Here is a 25,778-nt window from a genome sequence, read left to right as displayed (position 1 = left end):
TATTTGGAAGTTGATACATCTGTTCTAATTTTGTGCATGGTACATGTATATTCTTCCTTTTACAATTACCAAAATTTTGCTGATACCAATTAAAAAAAAATACATAATTGATAGTAAGAGGATGATAAATGAAAAATGAAGATTGATGCAACTCTCATCGGTATCCAAGATGTTTGTTCCAAGAACCACAAAAAAAATGATAGACAAAAACTGTCAAAATGGATTCAGTCAAGTGCATGTTTATGAGTAGTTTGATTAGAGAGTTAAAGAAACCTCTTTGATTGTAGCTTTAACAGGAACACCAAGTACAGCAGCCCCATGCAACAAACCATCATGAAGAACCTGACACCACAGAAGTACAAGTCAAAATAATTTTTAGCTTTCCAGTTACCGAGTCAGCTCTAAATTGTCAAACTGCAAAAACTTGTACACGGACACTGCACAGGAGGGAAGGAGAGAGAGAGAGAGATACTCAGCATTTTTACGTGGTCGCACCAATCAATATGCTAAATGAAGATTCTGTTATGGTACTGAAAGCGAAGAGATTTCAAGACCAATCATTCAAACTTCAAACGTGTGCTAAGTCACCATGAGTAAAACAGAGGATTGCCCCATGTTCAGGACACCTAATGTCAGTTTCATTTACATTTATATGAAACTAATAAGGAATGAAATAACTTCAATGCACATGAAGCACAGATGAGATGAACACAATGCTTTATAAAAATCCACCAACAAAATTAATCTAAAAGGTCCAGATGCTACTTGACAGCATCATTGCAGATCTCTTTCAGGAACTTTCAGTATTCAGTAATAGATTTCCATTGAACTACTGTCAACACCTTCATTTTGCAATCATCAACAAGTGTTCACTGTCTCCATAAATATAAGATACTTTATCAACATTTAAATCCAGAATCAGAAAATCATTTCCAGAAAAAGGGGAAGAACTTTCCAGCAGGTGGAGGATCTCCATATCCAATTAAGGTTGACATTGATTTCTCTTGGGGTATATCTCTGTCAGACTGGTGCTAAATGGAAAGTGTAAATAATATAGAAAAAGAAGAGAAAAACAGAGGAGAAACAGAGAAAACCAATAGAGAGAGAGAGAGAGAGACGATAGTGAAACTTTTGCGAGAGAAAGATTAATTCTGTCTCCTCCCTCTTTACTTCATTAAATAAATCCCATTAAGGGCATAACAGTAAAATACCCAGAAACATAAATAAATCAACTTGACTAAACTACTCCTTTCCTCTTCTCTTCTCTCGGTATTAGCGCCTTCTCTCGGTATTAGCGCTAGGCGCTAATACCGAGAATACTCCATTCTCGATAACACCCCTCAAGCTGGAGCATAAGTGTTAATCATGCCCAGCTTGTTACAAATATAATCCACTCTTGCACTCCCCAAAGACTTTGTAAATATATCTGCAAGTTGCTCTCATGTACGAACATGACTAGGAGAAATCAGCCCCTGTTGCAGTTTCTCACAAAATGACAGTCAACCTCAATGTATTTTGTTCTTTCATGAAACACAGGATTTGAAGCACTATGGACAGCAACTTGATTGTCACACCACAGTTGCATCGGAGAATCATCAACCAAGCTCAGCCAGTGATTGTTTCACCTACATCAGCTCACAAGTAACATGTGTCATAGCCCTATACTCCGTTCCTACACTGGAACGAGCAACTACTGTTTGTTTCTTGCTCCTCCAGGACATCAGGTTCCCTCCAACAAAAGTACAATAACTTGTAGTCGACCTCCTGTCAACCAAAGATCCTGGCCAATCAGCATCCGAAAAACACTCTATCCACCCATGGCCATGATCACTATAGAGGAGACCACGTCCAGGAGCCTTTTTGAGGTAATGCAAGATACACACAACTGCCTCCCAGTGAGATGTCTGAGGAGCAAATGAGAACTGACTCACCACACTAACAAGAAAGGCAATATCAAGCCGAGTCACTATTAGATAATTCAATTTTCCAACTAACCTCCGATACTTCTCAGAATCACCTAAAATATCACCATCATCAACTATAAGATTTAAATTGAGATCCATGGGAGTATTTAGAGGTTTAGAATCCAACATCCCTGTCTCTGAAAGAAGATCAAGAACATACTTTTGTTGTGACAGCAAAATCCCTTTCTTTGACTCAGCCACTTCCACACCCAAGAAATACTTCAACTTTCCTAGATCCTTGGTCTGAAACTTCTGCTGCAAATATACCTTCAAGTCCTCAATACCAGTAGCATCGTCTCCTGTAATGACTATATCATCTATATAAACCACAAGAAATATCTTCCCTGGACCAAAACGGCGGAAAAATACTGAATGATCACTATTACACCGCGTCAGCTCAAATTCCAACACAACTTCAGTGAAGCAACCAAACCAAGCCCAAGGGGACTGTTTCAACCCATACAATGACTTCTTGAGCTTACAAACCAGACCAGACTGCCAACAAAGCCAGGAGGTTTCTCCATATAAACCTCTTCATGCAAATCCCCATGTAAAAAGGCATTCTTAACATCTAACTGATACAAAGGCCAATGATAAGTAGCAGCAAGTGAAATCGAAATGCGAATAGAAGTAAGTTTCTCCACAGGAGAAAATGTATCCAAGTAATCCACACCATATACTTGGGCTTAGCCCTTCGCCATAAGATGGGCCTTCAAACGGGCCAAGGATCCATCGAGGTTCACTTTCACCACATACACCCAGCAACAACCAATAGCAGGTTTACCTGAGGGTAAGAGAACAAGATCCCAAGTCTGATTTTCCTCCAACGCCAACAATTCCTCATTCATAACAGCCCTCCAACCAGGACTAGACAATGCCTCTGCGATAGGCTTAGGAACAAGATGATTTTCAATGGTATTTAAACAGGGATAGTGATGTGTCTATGGTCTGAAATAGAGAGGACCACAGGTTGAACTTGAGCGGTTTGGGGCTGAAGGAGGCGTAAGGCTGGATAAGGACAGTAATGTGCCTATGGTCTGAAATACCTGGGACATCAAAAGAGGCATGGGACAAAGGGAAGGAGGTAAGCCAAGCTTCATTAACCAATACTCTATCTAGCTTGCAAGCGATTCTGGAATCACCACTATGCTTGTTGTGCTAAGTGAACTTAAGGCTTGACCATCTCAAATCATCCATTGCAATGTCCTCGCTGCATTCATTAAGAGCATCGACAAATGGAACATCTATCCGGTCACCTCCCTGTTTTTCATGGATAAACCACACAACATGGAAGTCTCGTCCTAAGGCCCAGGGAAGAAAGCTAACCTGGAGAGAAAGAGTAGATCTCTCCGTATCAAGGGTCCCAGAGGCACCAAATGCAGCCATTGGGGTGATGAAGATAGTTTGAATAGAAAGTCCAAGAAGGGGCAACAGAGGCGATAATATGAAGGGCGTGAGGATCTTTGATTCTCGTTGTAATGAGTCAATCAAAGGCTAAATGCTGGGATTTGATACATGAGCAAAGTTCTGCCTGTTTGATCGAAGAGTTGAGGCCCTTAGTGTTCCAGACAACGCAATGATTCATTTGAAGAGTTGGAGGATTGCAACGATGTCCCCCCAAAGTAAGGACTAGGAGATGCGTTGTTTGGAGGAATCCCAGACCGGCCGTGCTATTATTCATGGAAGGGAGGGTTGGTAGAGGCAGGCGGCTTTGGCCAAAACGAGTGGAGGGGACAGAGACGCTGTCAAGAACAGTAAGAAGGTAGGGGGCATTGACGGACAAAGAAGATGGGTAAAATGGGTTAGTGGTCGGATGGGCTGACCTAGGGTCTAAATCCAAAAGGCAGGGGTCAGTAAGGGGATGGACTGGATTAGTGAGAGTCAAGAGTGGCAGGGGGGAAGACCCAAAGCGATGGGCTGACTTGGAGTTGATGGGCCTATGAAGGGGATTTAAATGATTGGGCCCAAAAGAAGGAATATAGAGGGCTGACTTGATGGCAAGGGTTATAAGTGGGCTTAGGTTTGAAAGAAACCCAGATCTAGGGTTAAAAGGTAGAGAGGGGGTGGACCCCTCACGAAGGTTCTGGTAAGGTAGGGATAAAAGCGGGGCGAGGGTAGAGGATGTCTGGATTGTGGAACGTGAGGCAAGCAGAGTGGGAAGCAGAGGAGGAAGAGGGCCTGTTGCAACAGAGATAGCCTCAATGGGAGGGGGTAGGTTGGAGCACAGAGATATCAAAGGGGGTGACTGAGTGAAAGGGACCGGACAATAAGGTAGCAGGAGAGAGGGAGGTGGTCTACAGAGAGGTCTCTGTCGTTGTCGATGATAGTGGCCAAACAGGAGAAATGGTTGGGACTAGTGGGCAAATGGGAGGAATGGACTAGTGGTAGGAAGGAATGACCATGGGGAGATCCAGAAGCTAGTTTCTCAGGGCACTTGAAAGTTGTGCAATTCCGGCTGCTCCTCCAGCCCCGACTGATTAAGCAACGGTTACTCCAAGGATAGGGTAAGGGAAGGAACCGAAGGAGGGGGTAAAGGGAGATGATGAGTATAATGAGGCCAATGGGAATGATACCAGAGGTGGAAGGGTGCACAAGGCACTGTAGTTGGAGCAGCAATTGCAGCAGTGGAATAAGAGGTTGCAGCTTTATCAGTACATGACGCACGAGGAAGGCAGCTGTTTGTGGGATGACCAAAGAGCTTACAAGAAGTGTATAGCACCGGAAGCCAGTCGAACCCAACAGCTTGGTTGAAACTTTCATCATCAGTGATTGTAACGAAGGACAGTGGAGGGTCACTTGCAAATATCTCAACGCAAATCCTAGCATAAGACAAACGGTCCATTTTCTTTGTTTTACCATCAGAATACAGAAGCTTGCCCAGAACAAAACCCACGATAATGAGACCCCTTTCAAACCAAAAGTAACGAGGAAGGCCAGGGAGGGTGATTCAGACTAGAATGGAGTTGAGATTGATGCGGTGAAGCTGCATATCATTGCCTAGCAGAGTTGGCTTCCAACCGACATGCAAAGGACCTCCTTCGAGGGCACGAAACTTGTCTTCTTCAGTGGAGAATTTTTTAAGATGAAAAACCTGTTATCCAACAGGTAGGAGTCCATTAACCCAATTAACTACCATTGCTTGGTGAGGGAGAACTTAACTATATTGAAGGGAGGGCGCCTACCTATGAAATGGCCGACCAAGGAGTTGTGCCATTTCAAGGCTTCAGTATCCAGGAGACTAGAGGGGTAGAGGGCCACCTTGGAAGCCCCTACAATGAAGATGGGGACATAGTGGAGGGGGAGACCTTCACCCACAGGGAAAGGGATTGGGGCTGACCAAAGAGAGAACTCCATGCCACACTAGCAAGGGGAGTAAGGGGAATGGTGGAGGGAAAGAGGGAGGAGAAAGGGTAGGATTGGGTAGTGGCGGCACCACCCCAGGGCTTCCAGCCATGGTGGCCGAAAGGGAGGAAGGGGGTCCATCCCGTTTGACATTAGGGTCAAGTTATCCGTGTTCCCCTCCGGGTGCATTGACTCACCAAGGAACAGGCTCATTGTTGATTCCTGGGGCCTCCTTGTTAGTTTGTACCAGCCTCGTGCCTATCTAAGGGTTGCGCCTTGGTTTTGTTTTATTTCTTCTTTCTCCCCCATCCTTCTAAGGGGTTACTTGTATTCCTTCTTCTTTTGTAATATATTTCTTATTCAACCAAAAAAAAAAGTGTGATTTCTGCAATCAGACTCATGGCTCATAATAAAAACAAAAAACATATAGCAAATCGGAATGTAATTAAAGAGTACCCAACTGAAATCTGTAGACCTTGCTTATATAATTAAATGTAATTATGTAAATCCAATATATTTGCCTTCTTTGCATTGATGCATTCTTCAACATGTAAATTCCAATTTGTTTAACCAAACATGAGGATGAAAAAGTGGCCGGACATTTTATCGGTTGTAAGATCAAAGATGTTGGTGATAATTTGGAGGTACTTTTTGGCCTTGTTTAGGGCAAAATGGGTCCATTACGAGTTACTATAGAAGAACATTGCACTCGTCAGCCATTTCTTTTAGGTATCGATGTTAGATGCAATCATAGTTATTAAGGCGGGAAGGCGGCCATGGCGTTAAAAAGCAAGGCGATGCCGCCATGGCGGCAAGGCGCTCGCCTAGGCGATGCCTTGATAACTATGGATGCAATAGAAGAGAGACCCCACAGTGTATGTTGGGACCACTAGACCCAAAAAATGAGGAAATTTTTTTGAAGAAATTTGCAGACATTGGCTCCTCTTTTTATGGCTCAGTATTGCAACTTGAAAAGATTAAGACTGATGCAGGACAATCTTGGACCGGACCGACCCAACTGGTGTACTACATTGGACCGACCCAAACCCAGTTGAACCGGGTCCAGTTTGAGTTTTTGAATCTAGTAGGATTTTAGGAAGTTTATTTTATTTGGGAAATTATTACGTAATCTTTTATTTTAAGGTGGTTATTAGACATATAGGGAAATTTCCAATTTGAGTTTTATTGGGTTTCTATTTTAGTTAGCCTAGTTTTAGTAAGTAATTAGGAGTCTTTATTTTTGGGTGCCTTTTATTTCTCTTCATATATGATGTTGTAGAAAACCTAGGACCTGTAACCAGTAACTCTAGAGAGAAGAAAAGAGAGAAGAGAAGATGGAAGTTGTAAAATACTTGAATGAATTAATTGATAGGTAAGCCCCTCTATTTATAATAGAGGGGAAATTACAAATAGACTAAACTAGGCGATGTGGGACTAAAACCCACATAGCTGACATAAACTAATAACATAATAAATAAACTAACCCCAAAAGGACCAGAATACCCCCACGATATTCTGGATTACATATTCTAACACTCCCCCTCAAGCTGGATTGTACAAATAAGAGAAGAAGGAAAATCCAGCTTGAACTAAATAAAAAAAAGAACTCCCTAACAATGCTAACACTCCCCCTCAAGTTGGCGCATACAAGGTACTAATGCCCAACTTGAACAAAATAGGAAAAAAGCTAAGTTGCAGCAGAATCTAGTTTGACATATGAATGCAGCTCCCAAATAAACCTTCAAGAACTTGAAAAATTAGATTTTCAAAACTTGGACAGACATGATCAGCAAACCGGGACTGGAATGTCTGGGTTTGCTGATAATGTCTTCCAAAAAATGCAGCTTTCAATGACCTTCAATAGCTATCCAGTGATGAATCTCAGGTTGTCATAGTGACATAGAATCTTGAAGGGAAATAACTAGAGCAGCAAGCAGCGAAAAACAAACAGAATCAGGCAGCAGAAAAAATACCGTATCAACCCAACTGAAAATCCTCAAATAGGCAACAACCAAATATCTTCAATACTCTTCAATACTTGAATCTCCCCCTTACGGCAAATTCAACCCAATAACAAAAGATACCCAATAGCAATGGTGGAGAAAACTAATCTTCTATGTTTTGCACCAATGTTCCTACATGTTCTGCGTTCTGCAATGTCTGCAGGTGTATTGTAGTAGCGGTAGCTTATCACGTACCCAACAAGGAATAAATTCCTCAAATAAAAGCAGCGGCAAACAAGAACTAGATCCGAAATTGGCCAGAAAAGAGCTGTTCCCAATAATAACCTTGATCTATCTCCAAGGAATCTTCAAACAGAACAGCAATCGATTCCAAAAAAAACACACTATAGAAAATAGATCTCCGAAAAATCGGATCTGAACCTAAGCAAATCAAATCAGCAACTCAATGTATGAAACCCTAGTTCTTCTTCTTCTTCGATGAACTAGGGTTTCTCTCTAAAAGAAGGAACCCTAAACGACTCTCAAAACAAGAATCTCGGAGAGAATCGAGTCCACTGGTTTCCTAGCTCGATACCATGTAGAAAACCTAGGACTGTAACCGGTAACTCTAGAGAGAAGAAAAGAGAGAAGAGAAGATGGAACTTGTAAAATACTTGAATGAATTAATTGATAGGTAAGCCCCTCTATTTATAATAGAGGGGAAATTACAAATAGACTAAACTAGGCGATGTGGGACTAAAACCCAAATAGCCGACATAAACTAATAACATAATAAATAAACTAACCCCAAAAAGACCAGAATACCCCCACGGTATTCTGGATTACATATTCTAACAGATGTAATTTCCCATCATTAGAGTTATGCAAGAATGAATTAAAAAAGTGAGTTACTGCGTGTGCACCCCCCCTCCCTTTCTTCTTCTTCTCACGGCTCCTTCTTCCCCTTTCTTCTGTGGGATTTCTCCCCTCCCCCCCTCTGGTTTCTTCTTCTACCTCCTTCAATCCTCTTCTCGATTTCTGTCCCACATTATCTGGTATCAGAGCCGAAGGGTCCCATCTTCTTCCTTCGCTTGTGATCTCTTTGCCCGACTCTATTCTTCTTCTTTCTCCTTTTAATGTATTCTAAGACCTCCTCTGTTCTGCGCTAAAACTTGCATCAGATTAGCGTGAAAAGAGAGCCTCGCTGACTTATAAAGCCTGGTCAATTGGCTCCAAAATCTGGATCGAAGGAAGTCCATCTACTGGTGATTGTAGCCCCTGAATCTTGGCCCCATATGCTTCTCCCTTTGAAAGCTTCGAAGTCTGGTTCATACTGGGCTCTGTTTTACCGCGAGATCTGGTTTCAGGTCTCTTCGGTTCCCCTGCTGCTACTTTATTCCCGCTGATTGCTGGTGCAATTGATAGGCCTTGGGGTGTAGTTGCTACTCTCAAAATTTCAGAACGAAAGACCTCCAGATGTGAGAGATCTCAGAAGAATCGTGAAGCCCTGCTCCGCCTGGTTCTGTTTCTCAAGGTTGAAGACAACCAGAATCAGATCGTGGGTTGTTTCAACCCTTATTTCTTAAGTTTTTTCAAAGGTACCCTTCCCTTCTTATTATATTCCTCTTTGTCCAAAATTTTTATGTCCTTCTAAGTATACCCCTCCCTCTCACGGTTCCTTCCTTTTATTGCTTCTCCATTTTCCCATATTACCCCCACTTTAGTCCTTTAGTTTATTTCAGTCCTTTCTTATTTTTATTTCCAGAATTGCCCCCCATCTCTCACGTGTCATTCAGAATTTTAGTTGACTGTCCATAATTACAAATTTGCCATCCATTTAGAAATTTCAGTTTAATTACAATTCTGCCATTGATATCATAAATCTCATTGTATTTACAATTGTGCTATCAATGTTCTACACTTCACCATATTTACAGGAATTGACCAATAATAGGACTCAGATACAATGCAACCGAATTCTCGTGGTTACAATCCATCACCTATTATATCCTGTAACGGTGGAAGCATTGCATCAGGTATTTTCTCCTTATGGATTTGTGGAAAAGATCATGACCACATTTCATAAGTCTGCTAGTTCTCAAGCCCTTATCCAGTATCAGTCACTCCTGAGTGCCTTTTCAAAAAGAAATGCTCTTCACGGGCGTAATATTTATGATGATTGTTGTACACTGGATATTCGATTTTCATGTCTAAGTGAGTTACAAGTGAACTACAATACTGAATGGTCATGGGATTTCACTAACAAATCAACACAGGATGAAGAGCTCTCTAGACTTGAACGGTTGCATCGTTTGATTGGAGAGGTCTTGAAAACCCTTCCAGTTATCCATGAAATGCAAATGGCTGCCCCGCCTGCTAATAGGACAGTCCCTGAAGAGCCTGACGTTGAAGCAACGCTGATTGAGAATGAAGAAGTTTTAGTAATTTCTGTCTTCAAGGAAGACCCAGCCCGCGAAGTTCCTGCTACCGAAACTCATGTGGAAGCCGTCGAAAGCGATATGTTCGCATTAGTGGACTATGAGGTCGAGACCAAGGAACTTGGCCCTTTAACAACTGTGATGATCGTAACCAGCCAAGAGGATCCTAAGGAGCTTGAGATTGAAACTATGGAGGTCAAGAACACAATGGAAGGCGATACATATGGCCCGATGAATACGTCCGACAACGTTAAGGTTGGGCACGTAGAATTCGTCATCCCCTTTAAGTACTTTGAGGAGTGTCGTCCTTGACTATACGATTACATCTGTACGTTCACCCAATCCAAGCTGTTGATCGTGGATGTTGATCGCGTGTTGTTGATCCTCCCCTTTTTTAAAACTCGTGATCGAGTTTTTCTCAACATCGGGAGAGTTGATGCAGGACAATCTTGGACCGGACCGACCCAACCCAACTGGTGTACTACATTGGACCGACCCAAACCCAGTTGAACCAGGTCCAGTTTGAGTTTTTGAATCTAGTAGGATTTTAGGAAGTTTATTTTATTTGGGAAATTATTACGTAATCTTTTATTTTAAGGTAGTTATTAGACATATAGGGAAATTTCCAATTTGAGTTTTATTGGGTTTCTATTTTAGTTAGCCTAATTTTAGTAAGTAATTAGGAGTCTTTATTTTTTGGTGCCTTTTATTTCTCTTTATATATGATGTAATTCCCCATCATTAGAGTTATGCAAGAATGAATTAAAAAAGTGAGTTAGTGCGTGTGCACACCCCCCCCCTTTCTTCTTCTTCTCACGGCTCCTTCTTCCCCTTTCTCCTATGTGATTTCTCCCCTCCCCCCTCTCTGGTTTCTTCTTCTACCTCCTTCAATCCTGTTCTCGATTTCGGCCCCGCATTAAAGACGTTGATCAGTACAATCCAATTTTGAATCAGGAGAGAAATCCACTCTTTGGGAACACATTTCATAAAGAGAGAAGAAATTCAAGGCTCTCCTGTCAATTCAAGAATATAAATAACAATCACAAATACAACTCATCATGGATCCATTATCGACAAGGCTAGCAATCTCTATACATAAACCAATGAATTTCGAATGACAAGAGTTCACACTACACTGACAAGCATAGAATGTATACAAACAGCAGGGTAGGAAAAGTTTTTATAATTGTACCAAAGATAATGCGAAAAGTAAACTTTCGCCTCTAACCTTTTTGACATCTCCAGATGATACTAGAGGTCTTGCCGAATCATGAATGCATACAAGTTGTGAGCCACTGTTAATTTCCTGTTCAAGTACAGAAGATAGTTTTTTAGTGTACGACAACAAGCATACATTCTCTACTGAAGCATTAGAGTACATTTGTTCAACATATCAATATTAAAATGAAGAAGGATTTTTAGGTAAGATTTACTAATCAATGCCTGGAATCAAAACATCATGGTGGCCATTAATACTTCTAAGATGTATATAGGACAGATTTAATATTAGAGGCTCCGAGCCCACCTGAAGCCTGCCCAACTTTTTCAAGGTTTGGCTGGCCATTTCCATCCCATGGGCTGCACTAGGGTTATCCTGCCTGAGGTCAGGCCAGGCTGGGTAGGGTTGAGGTGTCAGGCTCAGCCCAGCCCAGACCTGATTTACATACTAAGTATGTGTTTAATATTAAGGACCTTTCTTTTAAAATGTAGAAAAACCATTCCAGATCCATAATCTACAAAACAGAGGATCTTTTGCAGTTGCTAAAACCCCAATCAATTCCCCATCAGAGTAATCTATGTTGGAAATTGACCTCAATCCTCACATTTGAAGCCTTATGCCCAACCTGCCAAGATGAGATGAGGTGCTCTTGGAGTTGGAAATGATATAGGGATCAAATCAAGGGAAGAGAAGAGAGAAGAGAGGAGAGGATAGAGGTGAGAAAGGGAAGAAGAAGAAGTTAGCACCGAATTGAAGGAGAGTTATTTCCTCTCCCCCTTTTGATTCACTAATATGAGAAAAGTAAATTACAACCATCTCCCTAGGGAGGTAAAAGTTAAAAACAAGGAAATACAACATAAGTAAATAAGAGACTAGACTAATGCCCAAACTACCCTTATTACATAAACTCTAACACTCCCCCTCAAGCTGGAGAATAAATATCATACATTCCCAGCTTGCATAACAGGGTACTGAACTGATGAGGGATGAGCCCTTGGTAAAGATGTTTGCTAACTGATCGCCTATCTTAACAAAAGGAATACAAATGTATCCTGAATCAATTTTCTCCTTGATGAAATGGCAGTCCACTTCAATTGTGTGCTATGCTAATGGCAGCCTTGTTATCACAATAGAGTCTCATAGGTGCCTCAGTATCAAATCCCAACTCTTGGACCAGCCGTCTCAACCATAGAACTTCACATACTCCATGAGCCATAGCTCTAAATTCTGCCTCTGCACTTGACCGAGCCACAACTGGTTGCTTTTTACTCTTCTCCATGTGACCGTATTACCACCCACGAAAGTACAATAACCAGATGTAGATCATCTGTCAGAAACTGAACCAGCCCAATCAGCATCAGTGTAGCCTTCAATTCTCAAATGATTGTTCTTGGCATATAGGAGACCTTTTCCTGAAGAGGACTTCAAGTATCCGAGGATCTGGTAAACAGCATCCTGGTGCCCACTCTTGGGGGCATGCATAAACTGACTCATCACCCCAACTGCATTGGTGATATCTGGGCGAGTTAAAGAGAGATAGATCAATTTCCCTACAAGCCTCTGGTATTTCCCTGTATCAACAAGGGAAGGTCCACAGTCTTCTCCTAGCTTATGATTCTGATCAATAGGAGAGTTTGCTGGTTTGCAACCCAATATCCCTGTCTCTTTCAACAAGTCTAGGACAAACTTCCTTTGACATATATTTATTCCCTTCTTAGACCTTGACACTTCAATACCCAAGAAGTACTTTAAGGGACCCAAATCTTTAATCTCAAACTGCTGAGTCAAGTAGGTCTTCAGCCTAGTTATCTCAGCCATATCATTTCCAATCACTACAATATCATCAACATAGACAATAAGGGTTGTGATGGTACCATTACCTCGCCGGGTAAATAAAGTGTGGTCAACTTGGCTCTGGGAATACCCATTTTTCAAAATGGTCTGTCTAAACCTCTCAAACCAAGCCTTCGGGGACTGCTTGAGACCATATAGTGCCTTCTTGAGCAGGCACACTTTCCCTTCAGCTGAGGGACACTTGAAGCCAGGTGGAGTCTGCATGTATACTTCCTCTTCTAGATCACCATGGAGGAAAGCGTTCTTCACATCCAACAGATACAATGGCCAATCTTGATTAGCCGCCAAAGATAACAGAACTCTAATTGAGTTGTGCTTTGCCGCAGGAGCAAATGTCTCCTTATAATCGATCCCATACACCTGACTGTAGCCTTTAGCCACCAACCGGGCCTTATATCTCTCAATAGTACCATCTGATCGGTACTTAACTGTGTAGACCCATCTGCATCCAACTGAAACTCTCCCCCTAGGAAGATCAACCAGTTTCCAAGTACAATTCTTCTCAAGGGCCATCATTTCCTCAGACATGGCTTGCTTCCACTTTGGGTCAGACATGGCCTCAGTGATATTTTTGGGGATGGAAATACAAGAGAGGGCAGCAATGAAGGCAACATCTGTAGGAGAGAGAACATCATAGGAAACAAACTGGGGTACAAGATTAGTACAAGCTCTCTTTCCTTTTCTAGTAGCAATGGGAAGGTCTAAATCAGAAGGAAGAGAAGAGATGTTACCTGACTGAGGAGGATGTATCTCAGGAAGTGGATCCAAAGAGGGCTCTTAGCAAGTCTTCTGTCCTGTATTATGCAAGCCTTCACCTCTTTTGTATTTAATGTGGTAATCTTTTTCATTACTAGAACCATTTTCAACAACAACCCCTTCTTTTTCATTGCTAGCATCATCACCAGAATGAGTATCAGTATCAACAACAGCCCCTTCTTTGTGTTTCCCAATATCAAACAGAAATGGAGAAGTAGGCAAAGGTGGGAGGAAAGGGATAGAGACAGCCTCTTCATTTCCACTATTCTCCCCCTGAAGAGGATGTTGAGAAGAAGCAAAGAAAGGTATAGATTCAAAGAAGGTAACATCTTTTGAGAAAAGTCGCCTTCGAGAAGAGGGGTGGTAACTCTTATACCCCTTTATCCAAGGAAAATACATTTGAGTGCCTTGGGGTCAAGCTTATACCGAGCACATTTGTTGACATGGACATAGCAGACACACCCAAACACCTTGGGAGGAAGAGAGAAAGAAAAAGTCTGAGGAGACAACAAGTATAAAGGGGATTTGGAGCCCAGAAGTTTAGTGGGCATGCGATTGATTAAAAAGGAAGCAGTAAGAAGAGCTTTAAAACAAAAGTTTTTGGAACATGCATGCCAAGTAGGAGACTTCTAGTGACTTCCAACAAATGGCGATTTTCCTTTCAGCCACCCCATTCTATTGAGGGGTGTCCACACAAGCAACTTGATGGATAATGTCATGATCAGTAAAAAACTGTTGAAGCCCCCCATACATATCTCCCCCCCCCCCCTTTATCAGAACGAACAATTTGAATGCGAGTATGAAACTGGGTATAAATGAGCTGATAAAAAAAAGGCATCATAAACCTCACTTTTTTGTTTCATCAAAAAGGTCCAAGTTACCCTGGAATAGTCATCAACAAAGGAAACAAAATAGCGATAGCCAAACAAAGAAGTAGTAGGGGAAGGCCCCCAAACATCAGAGTGCACAATATGGAAAGGAACAGTGGATCTATTACCCTGATAAGGATAAGGAGAACAACAATGTTTGGCAAACAAACAGGGTTCACACTGAAACACATGGGAAGAAGGAATGGAAGAAAACAAGTGGGACAATTTTGTCCTCATAACCCCAAAAGAAGGGTGGCCCAACCGTTGATGCCACAACATTACAAAGTCAACAATATTGTTGTCATTACGCCCACATGCGTAGGATTAAGTAGTAGGTAAAGTTCCTTGATCAAGAAGGTAAAGTCCCTTTTCCTCACGTCCTCTGCCAATTACCTTCTTTGTCACCAAATCCTGAAAAACACAATGAGATGGAAAAAAAGTGACAGAACAATTCAAGGATTTGGTTAGGTGGCTCACAGATAGGAGGTTAGTATGAAACTATAGGTGGCTCACAGATAGGAGGTTAGTATGAAACTAAGGAACATGAAGAACAGAGTCAAGCGACACGAACACTACCTTTACCAAAAATAGAGGAAAGGGAACCATCAGCAACTCTAACCTTGTCCTTACCAGAACAGATAGAGTAGGAGTCATAACACTGAGAAGTGTCGGTCATATGGTCAGTGGCTCCAGAGTCAATAATCCATGTAGATCCCATAGGTGCAACCTCGGTCATCAAGGAACATGCTCTGGCTTCCCCTCTCCTGCTGTCATGCATGCCAGGGGGACAGCCAGAAAGCATTCAACATCTCTCTCGGGTGTGTCCAGCATTCCCACAGTGGTAACAACTGAATATATCCCTGTCATTCCCTTTGGGTGGAACCGGGTCTCTTCTTCCAACAACTGGCATAATGTAGGAATACACAGAAAAAAATGGGATGATACCCAAACTCAAGGGGAGTTCACACTCTACCCAAACAGAAACAATTCTTCTCAGGAAAGATTTCTCCAAATAACCCCTGTCGATTCACTGATCCGAAACAGGCTAAATAAACACACTTACAAGATAGGAAAACACCCAAAGTCAAAGAAATTCAACATCACCACATTCTTTAAAGTATAGCTTCATCACACAACCACTAGAGAAGCTCAAACAACATTCTTTACCAACACCAATCTGTCCCTCTTCGAAGAAAAAAAAGGAAAATCCAGCAAGGAAAGAAAATAGTTCCAGATTTGAACTCCACTCAAATAAACCTTTCGAATGGTAGCAACAGCTTAGGACAACTCAAGGTTCCATATGAGACATTCCACAACCATTTCATAACTGGAAAACATCATATATTGCATTCCATTACACTCTACCCAAAGAAACAAACCAGCAAGCTAATACACCACCAGCACGCAATGAACAATAGTTTCTTGAAGAAAACCAAATCACAAGCTAATACACCACCTTTTGCACCTTAGCCTCATTCCACAACAACCAACAATACTCAAATAATTCAACGAAACGTAAGTCCGATATGAAAAAATGCAATATTTCGAATATTTCAAAAATTTCGATGAAATTCCGGAAATTTCGCTAATCTTGTTTCGAAAATTTCGGAAATCTCGGTCATTTTTGGCATTTTACACCCACAGAAAAATACCATAGTTCGACGAAATTTCGTCTCGGAAATTTCGGTCAGACCGAAACATCGAAACGAAACGAGATTTAGTACCATGCCTGTAAGGTTATAAGAGAATGGACTATGTTTCCATACTGTTTCACTTCACCAATCGAGACCCTAGGGGGTTGAGAGAGAATCGAAAGCAAGAAGGAAGGAGCTGGCGATAAAGTTGTCTAGGGCTTCTTGTTTTTCAATCGAGCTTCACAGCTCCAAATCTTCATCCATTATGGCTTGTAGTTCATGATAGAACTTCAATATATCCTCTAAGATTATTATTTTACATGGTATAGCCTCTATTGGAACCCTCTACTTTTCTAGGGTTCCAAAGAGAGGAGAAAAAAAGGAAGTAGAAGCTTGGTCAACTCTCAAACCTGGAAATGCTCTGATACCAAGTTGGAAATGATATAGGGATCAAATCAAGGGAAGAGAAGAGAGAAGAGAGGAGAGGATAGAGGTGAGAAAGGGAAGAAGGAAGAAGAAGTTAGCAACCGAATTGAAGGAAAGTTATTTCCTCTCCCCTATTTGATTCACTAATATGAGAAAAGTAAATTACAACCATCTCCCTAGGGAGGTAAAAGTTAAAAACAAAGAAATACAACATAAGTAAATAAGACACTAGACTAATGCCCAAACTACCCTTATTACATAAACTCTAACACTTGGTTATTGTCAGAAAACTCCCAAAAGGGTCTTCTTTTGGATGACAAGAAGGTAAAGAACTCTAAGTCTTTCTTGTTCAATGACTAGTGCTGTTACATCTTTGTTCTAATCTTCATACACTTTCAACCCTCTTCGCTTTCTTTGGCCTAGCAAGAAATAAGTTTGTAGGAGACAGAATCTCCCCATGCATTGGATTCCCATACATAACCTAGGGGAACATCCATACTGGTATGTGTGCACTCACAATGAAGCTACTAATTTTAGAGCAAAAGCATGATCTGCTCGAGCAGAGTTCTAAACAAAAGAGTAAATGGAGTTACCTGGCCCCTTCCCCCATATTTACCAAAGCTCAACCAATTTATTAAGTAGATGAGTAGGGGGGGAATGCTTAAGTATACATCATTTTCAAGATACATAATTAACCGAGAACAAATACTGGAAATAGGAGAGGATAAAATTTCTACTAGTAACTCACAACAAAGACAACACATGCACCTGAAGTCCATTGAACACAGAATCTTGTCTCTCCTTTCCAGGCAAAGCATATTTAAGGTCTACAAGAATCTTCTCCTTGATATCTGTAAACACGCACAAACACAAACAAAGATCTAAAGGGGAACATAATGGCCTGTAACAAAATCCATTTTAAATTTTTAAGTACAAGGAAAGAAAACACAAGGACCACAAAGCGAGCCAGTACAACCAGTACCTATTTCAATACAACTAGTGCATACTGGTTATCATGGTATCAGGAAAATTTTAAGTATGTAAATCCAAATACAACTGAGTAATGAATCTGTGCAAAGAAAATCTCTGAGTCACAAATAAATGGGAACAAATTATTGGAGTGATTGAGATGTGAACAGAAGATCTTTTACAAACCTTCAAAAATATCCTTGTATGATGGATCACAAACTACAACAATTTCCTTCACTTCAACCATGCTTGAGAAAGTATAGAAGCTGCAAAGAAACCTCATGGTTGATTTTCAAAGCACGGGAGGAATCATACCAATAAATAACAAGCAGACAAAAAATATGAGAGGAAACTAAGGTCAATTTTGGGCAGACATAACCAAGGTTTCAAGATTTCGGTTTCAAAATAACCCTGGTTGAAACTGAAATATACCACTGAAATGGCACCCGAAATATGGTCCATTTCAGTGAAAAAAACGATATATTGAAGACCCCTCAATTTGCATGCCATTGTTTCAAAAAATGTCGAAATTGAAATAGGTCACCAAAATTTCGACATTTTGGTTGAAATTTCGAACCATTGACATAACCGTGACAATTTCAGGCTCGTGTGTAGGGGTTCGACCCCAAACACTGGGTTCCATCTGCAAGACCTCTGACAAAGCCTAACTTTGCTGGTTGATTGAAACCATATAATCTGTGGACCATTGACCACACTATTTTTCTGGTTATTCAGAAAGGCTAACTGCGTCAGATAGTTATAGCAATTTATATCAATCAAATTTAGAGCTGAGGAGGCAGGACCGAGGACCCATTGAATGATCATTGCCACCATGTAATCAGCATGCCATTGATACAGTCCTCTCAGACTTAGTCTGCCCATAAGCAATAACCTTAGACTTCCTCCACTAATTCAGGAAACACCCATGGTCTGTCATTTTACCTATATAAAGCAATTGGTTGGCCTAACAATGGAAGATATTGCTTTGGCATGCTCACCTATTTACATAAACAAATAACACCATCATCTATCAGATCAGACATTAGGATACCTAGTCAATGTAAAACATGTGAAAATTCACAGACACACCACCATTGAGTAGCTCATAAACTTGAGGCATCCAAACAATGAGAACAAGTCAATATATATATATATATATATATATATATATATATATATATATATATATATATATCCAGAAGAAGAATATTTGGCAACCATATCCTACGTTTTGCTTGGTCATACATTTCAAACAAGAAAAATAAAACAATCCAACGCTGATAACATACATGCAAATGATTATGGAGCAAGGTAACGCAGATCCATATAAAATGCAGTTTGGCCCCCATAAGGATAAGCAAGGACGATACCCTTTATTTTTCTTCTCCTTTAGATAGGTAGTAAAGAAAATTAATTATTATGCTTAAGAACTGTAGCCAGAATTCAAATCTTAAAATAGTTATTATATAGCATCCTGATTTGCAAAATTGTTACCATGATTGTCAATCCTGCACTGCATGGTAATGGTAATATTAGTACAATATCACAATACCTAAATTTTCAAACATTAATAACCACTTCATTATTTGTTCAAGATAACAAAGTATTAAAGAATTTTGTATACTCTTTTGTCTTAGAGAAAGCATATGAAAGGGTCCTCAAAAAGATCTTTCATTGGGCTCTGGACAACAAGGGGTCTCAAGTTGATATTTTGACATGGGAGGCAATGTATCTGATACAGCATTAACTAACGTTAGGACAACTTGAAGAGAAACAAGTAAGATGCCAATAACAGCAGATTTACAAGAGAAATTGGTATGGAGTACTAATATTCTCACATCACTGCATCAGTTAGAGATGGATTGACACAGCATTCATAGGAGGTCCTGAAGATGTTTTTTTTTTTTTGGGGGGGGGGGGGGCGGAATAAAAAATTCATAACCAAGGAGAGAGAAATACAGGGACTCCCCAAGAAAAGAGGGAGAAAGAAAACAACAATACAAAGCTAAACCCAGCCCTCAGCTAGAAGTGGCAAGGGGGAGGTGCAATGAAATGGGGAGACCCCAGGAATCCACAACAAGCCTATTTCTAGGAGAATTGATGCACCGGGAGGAGGCCGAAGATAACTTGCTTTTGACATCAAAGACGAAGATGGCCAAAATCGGCTGAAAAGATCTGGACTTGGAGGTCCATCTTCTGAGATTATGCTCCAACAAGATATGGTAAATAGAGACACTGCGTCACAACTCACAACTGGAGCCACCGGCAAAGGTCATGTCCTATAGATGGTTTTATTAAGCACAGGAACCCAAAAAGGCACCAATACCCTGAATGAGATGAAAGCTATACTCCTTATTGGCTGTATTTTATGATATTTGGTGTGCATCTTTCCTCTTACTTTCATCTTTCATTTTTCTTTTTATTTTCCATCTTTCATTTATCCTTTACCATTCTCATCTCATTACCCACCCCTCTTTTCCCATCTCTTCATTCCCCTTTTTTTGTTTAGACCTCAGTTTTCCCTACTTTGTTTTGTTTGAATCCATGTAGCCGGCCCCATTAAGTTGGGATAAGGCTGAGTTTGTTGTTGGTGTGTTAAAAAATATAGTAAAAATACGATATGTTTTAGAAAAATAATAGCGGATACCAAAGGTTTGATATAGTATGCTATAAGAAACTCATGCAGTTGCACACCATTTTATTTTAGGCAATTAACCGGGAAACCCGATGCACAAACAAGGTACATTCACAAACAAAAAAAAAGGCAGAGAAAGGCTCTGATTCTTTTTATGAATTCTCCTACAACCACCCCGAGAAGCCCTTTTTATGATTTTATCATCAGGTGTTGCTGATTGATCCTTTGTGGTCTCTTTTGTGTATAATTACCTAAAACAAGAGAATATTTTGTTGTTGAATTGTCATCCATCATCTTATTTTGGTATTTTGGAGAATGAACATCATTCTACCCCAACCTCAGCAACCAACTTTAGTTAGCCTTATTCTCTTTTCACTGTAACCATGGGTGGACCATCAACGTCACCTACCTCACAATTAAATCTGGCTACACTGTTACAATGGATTCAGTCGAAAGCCATTATTGACAATGCACCTTATTCCTCGAGGTTAAATCAAAGTATCAGTCTCCTTAGTCTAACATGGAACTTTCTGCTCCTGCTAATAGTTATCAAATGCAGGCTATACCCTCATCAACCTTGTTCTATGTCACCCGGATACTTCAAATTTCAAAATGTTGCCACATGCAATCAGATATTCCTATTTTCCATGTAAATTTTGTGAAAGGCATAGGACCTCTATACTGTACGAGACCTAACCCAAGACAAAGCTAAAAGGATCTTAAAGCACAAAGCAAAACAGATCACTCTGTCCATAGGAAACAGGATCACCAACTTATAGACTATTAAACCACCACAAGTATAGGCACAGCATGGTTCTCCAAATGTCAATCATTTTTGGGCCTGCCAAATGCTCCAAAGAAGGGAACTTGGAATTTGCAACCAAATCCTTTTTCTTCTATTGCACATATTGAGCATCTGTTTTTGTGAAGAAAGAAAATATATCTTCTCAAAAATTCCAAGTAACCTCGTTAGCATTCAGACATCTCCTAGTTGCATCAGCAAAAGGGTAGACTGAAAAAGTGAGGTACAGACTCAGCAGCCTATAGACAAAATAGACGGACATTTGACAACACAAGGTCCCTGGAATGAAATGACCAATCCTTAGATACCGTATAAATGCAGTCCCAAATGAGAAACTGCACATTAGTTTGGCAACCTTTGAAGAAAATTACATTAAGCTGAAAGTCCAAATGTGTGTACCCCAAAAAGTGTTGAAGCTGAAATCTTATAGTGAAAGATCTAGATCCTTCCCATTTCCAGACTCCTTTATCCAGATCTTGATGATAGCATTCCAATGTTTCAGTAAGACCCAGAATAGAAGTCTATTAGCAACCTACCCATCATCAGAAAGAAGGATCTCAAGGTCGTCTGTCAAGTGCCACATGCAACATAAGATAATCAGCCATCCTTGAATCTTTTTCAGCTGCCACCTCCACGATTGCCAGAAAATCAGTTTTAAGAGCATTGCTTCTACATATCATTCCAAAAGCTAGTTCTCATACCAATTCCTATCTTTAAGACCCCGGATGAAAGAGCCCTTATCATTCATAATACCCCTTCTTAAGCCTAAACCATAGTTAGACCCCACATGTGAGTTTTTAATCATTTAGAAGCCCAAATTTCACAACCATCACAGATGTACATAACCGCCCTTCTTCTCCAAATTTCCACAAACCATTGGAGAAAAAGGACTTGTTTATGCCCACAACTCGTAACATCCCAACAACTTCTTCCTTGTAGGCATCCAAAGATCATCTCAATCTACAAGATGAGAACAAGCAACGTTCTTCCAAACATCTCTATGATGTGTTTGCTATAAAGTCTTGGACTCACTTCCTTGATCTATTTGTGTTAGTTGGATCTTCCCATATCATTTAATTGACTAAGCATGTCCCCTAATATATGGAGCAATAGACATGGACACTGGAAAGCTGAAGTAATCAGAAATACTTTTTCCCAGACAGAAACTAAAGCCATTTTGAGCATTTCCCTTGAGTTTGACAGGAAATGAAGATAACCAGATGTGGGGCTTTACTAAATGGTGATTTCTCAGTTAAATATGCCTATTTCTCTTTTCATACTGAAGGTTATCCTCTTAGGCTGCTTAACCATCGAGTTCTAGTAATCCAAGAATATGCAAAGACATATGGAGGCTGATTATCCACCCGAAGTTAGAGCACTTCCTGTGTAGGCATTGTATTGGTTCCCTAGCAGTTCAGAAGTTTTGAATCCCGGAATTTACTCTCCTATAACATCTGTCCCATATGTTTCAGGCAAGAAGAGTCCATTTTTCATGATAATTTTAAATGCAGACATGCAGAGACGCCCTGTAAGCACCAACCAGGGATTTAGATCCTTCTCCTCCAATTTCAGAGATAAGAGATTGTAAGTTAAAGAAATTTCAACTCTGAAGCTAACTTCATGGCTAAAGGGGCTTCTCATTTCCGCCTGGCAAGAATATGATGGTTCCATCCAGCTCCACACCTGCCTTTTTCTCTTGTATCAGTCGACTCTTGGCCAAAGAGGATGGCTGTGGAGGTACATTCTAGTTATGTGTTTGAAGTTATTGGGGGGATAAAACTAATAGGATCATTAAAATATCCATCAAGACAATGTCCGTGTGGTGGAGAGTGATGAATTGGACAACTTGGTGGGCATCCAAGTTGCATATATTTTCAGGTATTTTGGGGAGACTAGTAGAAGGGAATTTCATAGCTTTATAAATTTAATGCCTGCTAATATGCAGGTGGTGAGAGATTGGATTTCTCCACCTTTAGGAAGATTCAAGCACAGATTTGATGGATATTCATTGGGCAGGTGTCCAGGGCAAGCAGAAATTTAGGGCATCAATTGGAAGCACAATAGCTGAAGTTTTCTTTTTGGAATGCGGCACCAATTGGAGTGACAGACTCCACCAGATAGACAGACATGAGAGCAATCATCTTGGAGTTGGAATTTGACAAATAGCTTGTTAACTGAACCCCTTATTCTGGAGGGGACTCACAATCACCATGAAATGGATGACTGCTGTTGTTTTCAGAGATCCACGGCAAAGTGCAGATTTGGAGCAGACGAGCCTAATAGGTAGCTACTCCTATGAAAGTGTTTTTAGTGTGTTTTGAACTTGTGCTCGTGCTCTTGTTATGCTAATTTTTGGAGGTTGGGCTTCCCATTTCCAATATAATGTGATAATTCTTTCCCAGAATATTTTACTGACACGTTTTATTCGAATATTTTTATCGCTTCCCAATCTCCGTCACTTTTATGGCTTCCAAACAAGAATAATGACCATCCAATCGAATTGAATATAGAAAGAGCAACCATGTTTCAACATTTTCGTGACTTTGTTTTCAAAGCTTAATAATCTAAGAAGATGAAATAACTGCATAAATCAGATTAGGAAGAAAGCTTTACACCCATTCGCTTCCCCTTTCCGCCAGCCAGAAGAACGACAGATACACTTTTTTCTTTCACGGACCCCGCATTCTGCAATTAGTCCATGTCGGGAAAGGGAACTTAGCCATATAGAAGAGGGGAAACCAAAAACAAAGAAAAAAAAGAACTGAATCATGTTTTCCATCCCGCCTCTTCTCTAACCTCGATATTCTCTCCGGATTTCGCAGAGCAGGCGATTCTCGCCTTTTTGCACAATTCAGTTTTCCAGGCTGACAGACATTAAAAATATGAAACATTAGTACGATCGGATTTCGCAAAAACATACTTCTCTTTGAGTAATTTACTCTTATTTTTTCGACTTTCCACTCTTTCATAAATATCATATATGATATGGAAGAGTAATGTAGTGTCGGAAAGAAAAATGCTCCCTCTTGAAGTCCATGAGTCTTGCCTGGAATGTGATGATCGCACCGCAGAAACTGAGAGGAGAGGTTTGACTTGGGAAATTGAAATGATTTCGCGTGGATTGGGAGGTTCCTAATTAGAGGCGATGATAGCGGAAAATCGAGTTGAAGCGCCATGAAATTTAATTATGCTTTTCTCTTCGGACTAATAACGAAATTTTCGTTTGGCAAAGAATCAGGAACCCAGAGAATGACTAGAAGGTAATCGTGATTGAAGTTTGTAGTTTGTACGATCATATGAAGTCAAATCGATCGGATCGAACAGTACCGGATTTTTTTTTTTTTGGGTAATTTACACATACCACCCTGAGGTTTGATGAAATGATGATTCTACCCCCCAGTTTTGAAAAATTCTACGTACCCCCCTGAGGTTTACAAACGGTAACAAATAAACCCATTCCCTATAGTTTATCACTAACACTGTTAAAATCAAAAGATAAAGTAACAAAAATGCCCCTTCAAGAAAAAAAAAAAACCTGCAACTCATCTTCCCCAAATCGATTGGGGAAGATGAGTTACAAGTATCCCCATCGATTTTGTGTGGTTTTGTCTACCTCCAATTCCTCCATTTCCTCCTCTTCTTTGACCAAAATTATTTCGTATGCCAAATTCATTGTTACCTCAAGTGTCATGTTCTTCCACGTCTCAAAACCTTTCCGATCTTCTACCAGATAATCAGAATTATTGGTTTTCCGAAAGCTTTCCTTGTGAAACCAAATCCAGAAATGATGATTTTCAAATTTTCTAAATTTCACCAGAACAAGTTACAGTGAAACTTTTCAGTTCATCTCATACTTCTATCTTTGCAAGAAAAACATCTAAAAATGAATTCATTAGGAATCTTATGATTTCTCTAAACCCAATTTCTTCGAATGCCCAAATACAGAGATTAGAGAGTACACATACAAACAGAGAACGAACAACATAGTAAGAGAAGAGAACATACATGAAGCAGCAAAATGGTGATCTGGACTGGTCTTCAACGATAAGTATTTTAGGGTTTCGATTCTAGCTCTCGGCTTTGAGTCTTTTATGCTCTATTTTGCCTTTACACTCGTGCATGTCAGCAAGGGCGGTGGCATACGAAACGCCACCGAAATCACTGTAGGATTTCACGTAATAAATAATGTAGTTAAGAACTGTGAAAATAGAGGAACAAACTCCTGGGTTTTGAAAATGACTTTACATAGTCAATGGGGAAAAACAGAGTGCAAGGAAAGAGACGAGAGAGGCTCAAGTGGAGGGGGGAATAAAAATAAGCAGGGAAACGAAATGGGTTTTCAAGAAAGATCACCCTTCCTAATGTAGTTAAGAACTGTGAAAGTAGAGGAACAAACTCCTAGGTTCTAAATATCCGCAACTCTGGGTGGAATATGATGCTTCAAATAGATTTTAGTATATTTGCAAAAAATTTAGCTCACTGGAGACGTTCCATTAGAAGCCATGGAAGGAGCAATTGATGGGGATACCTGTAACTCATCTTCCCCAATCGATTTGGGGAAGATGAGTTGCAAGTTTTTTTTTTTTTTTCTTGAAGGGGCATTTTTGTCACTTTACCTTTTGATTTTAACAGTGTTAGTGATAAACTGACGGAATGGGTTTATTTGTTACCGTTCGTAAACATCAGGGGGGTACGTAGAATTTTCCAAAACTGGGGGGTAAAACCATCCTTTCGTCAAACCTCAGGGGTGGTATGTGTAAATTACCCTTTTTTTTTTGGAATTGAGAGCTTTTATATATATATAATATAGGGTTGCAACAGGATCGGGTTGGGCCGGGCTTTATAGAACCCTAGCCCAACCCTAAGTCCCCTTAACTAGGCCCAAGCCCGACCCAACCCTAACCCGCCCTCAGGGTCGAGCCCGGCT

General features: G+C 40.4%; 1 protein-coding gene across 4 annotated transcripts in view; it reads right to left on the bottom strand.

The window, feature by feature from the left end:
• LOC122669679 (2-C-methyl-D-erythritol 4-phosphate cytidylyltransferase, chloroplastic) overlaps positions 1-24,106 on the bottom strand; it is a 49,121-nt gene extending 25,015 nt beyond the window's left edge. For 2 of the 4 annotated variants that reach the window (XM_043866506.1, XM_043866509.1), the window contains exons 1-8: positions 23,893-24,106; positions 23,648-23,716; positions 23,465-23,536; positions 18,357-18,412; positions 17,601-17,680; positions 17,214-17,296; positions 10,916-10,993; positions 274-342 (exon numbers count right to left, since the gene is read on the bottom strand). In XM_043866506.1, the coding sequence (XP_043722441.1) occupies positions 274-342; positions 10,916-10,993; positions 17,214-17,296; positions 17,601-17,680; positions 18,357-18,412; positions 23,465-23,536; positions 23,648-23,716; positions 23,893-24,027 (642 nt within the window). In that variant the 5' untranslated portion in view covers positions 24,028-24,106. Of the gene's footprint in view, positions 1-273; positions 343-10,915; positions 10,994-17,213; positions 17,297-17,600; positions 17,681-18,356; positions 18,413-23,464; positions 23,537-23,647; positions 23,717-23,892 lie in introns of those variants that run through there. The other 2 variants (XM_043866508.1, XM_043866510.1) reach the window with 2 other exon arrangements.
• Between the last annotated feature and the right edge of the window lie 1,672 nt (positions 24,107-25,778).

Source organism: Telopea speciosissima, chromosome 7 (genome assembly GCF_018873765.1).
Source record: "Telopea speciosissima isolate NSW1024214 ecotype Mountain lineage chromosome 7, Tspe_v1, whole genome shotgun sequence".
Taxonomy (NCBI): Eukaryota; Viridiplantae; Streptophyta; class Magnoliopsida; order Proteales; family Proteaceae; genus Telopea; species Telopea speciosissima.
This window is presented reverse-complemented; position numbering and strand designations above follow the sequence as displayed.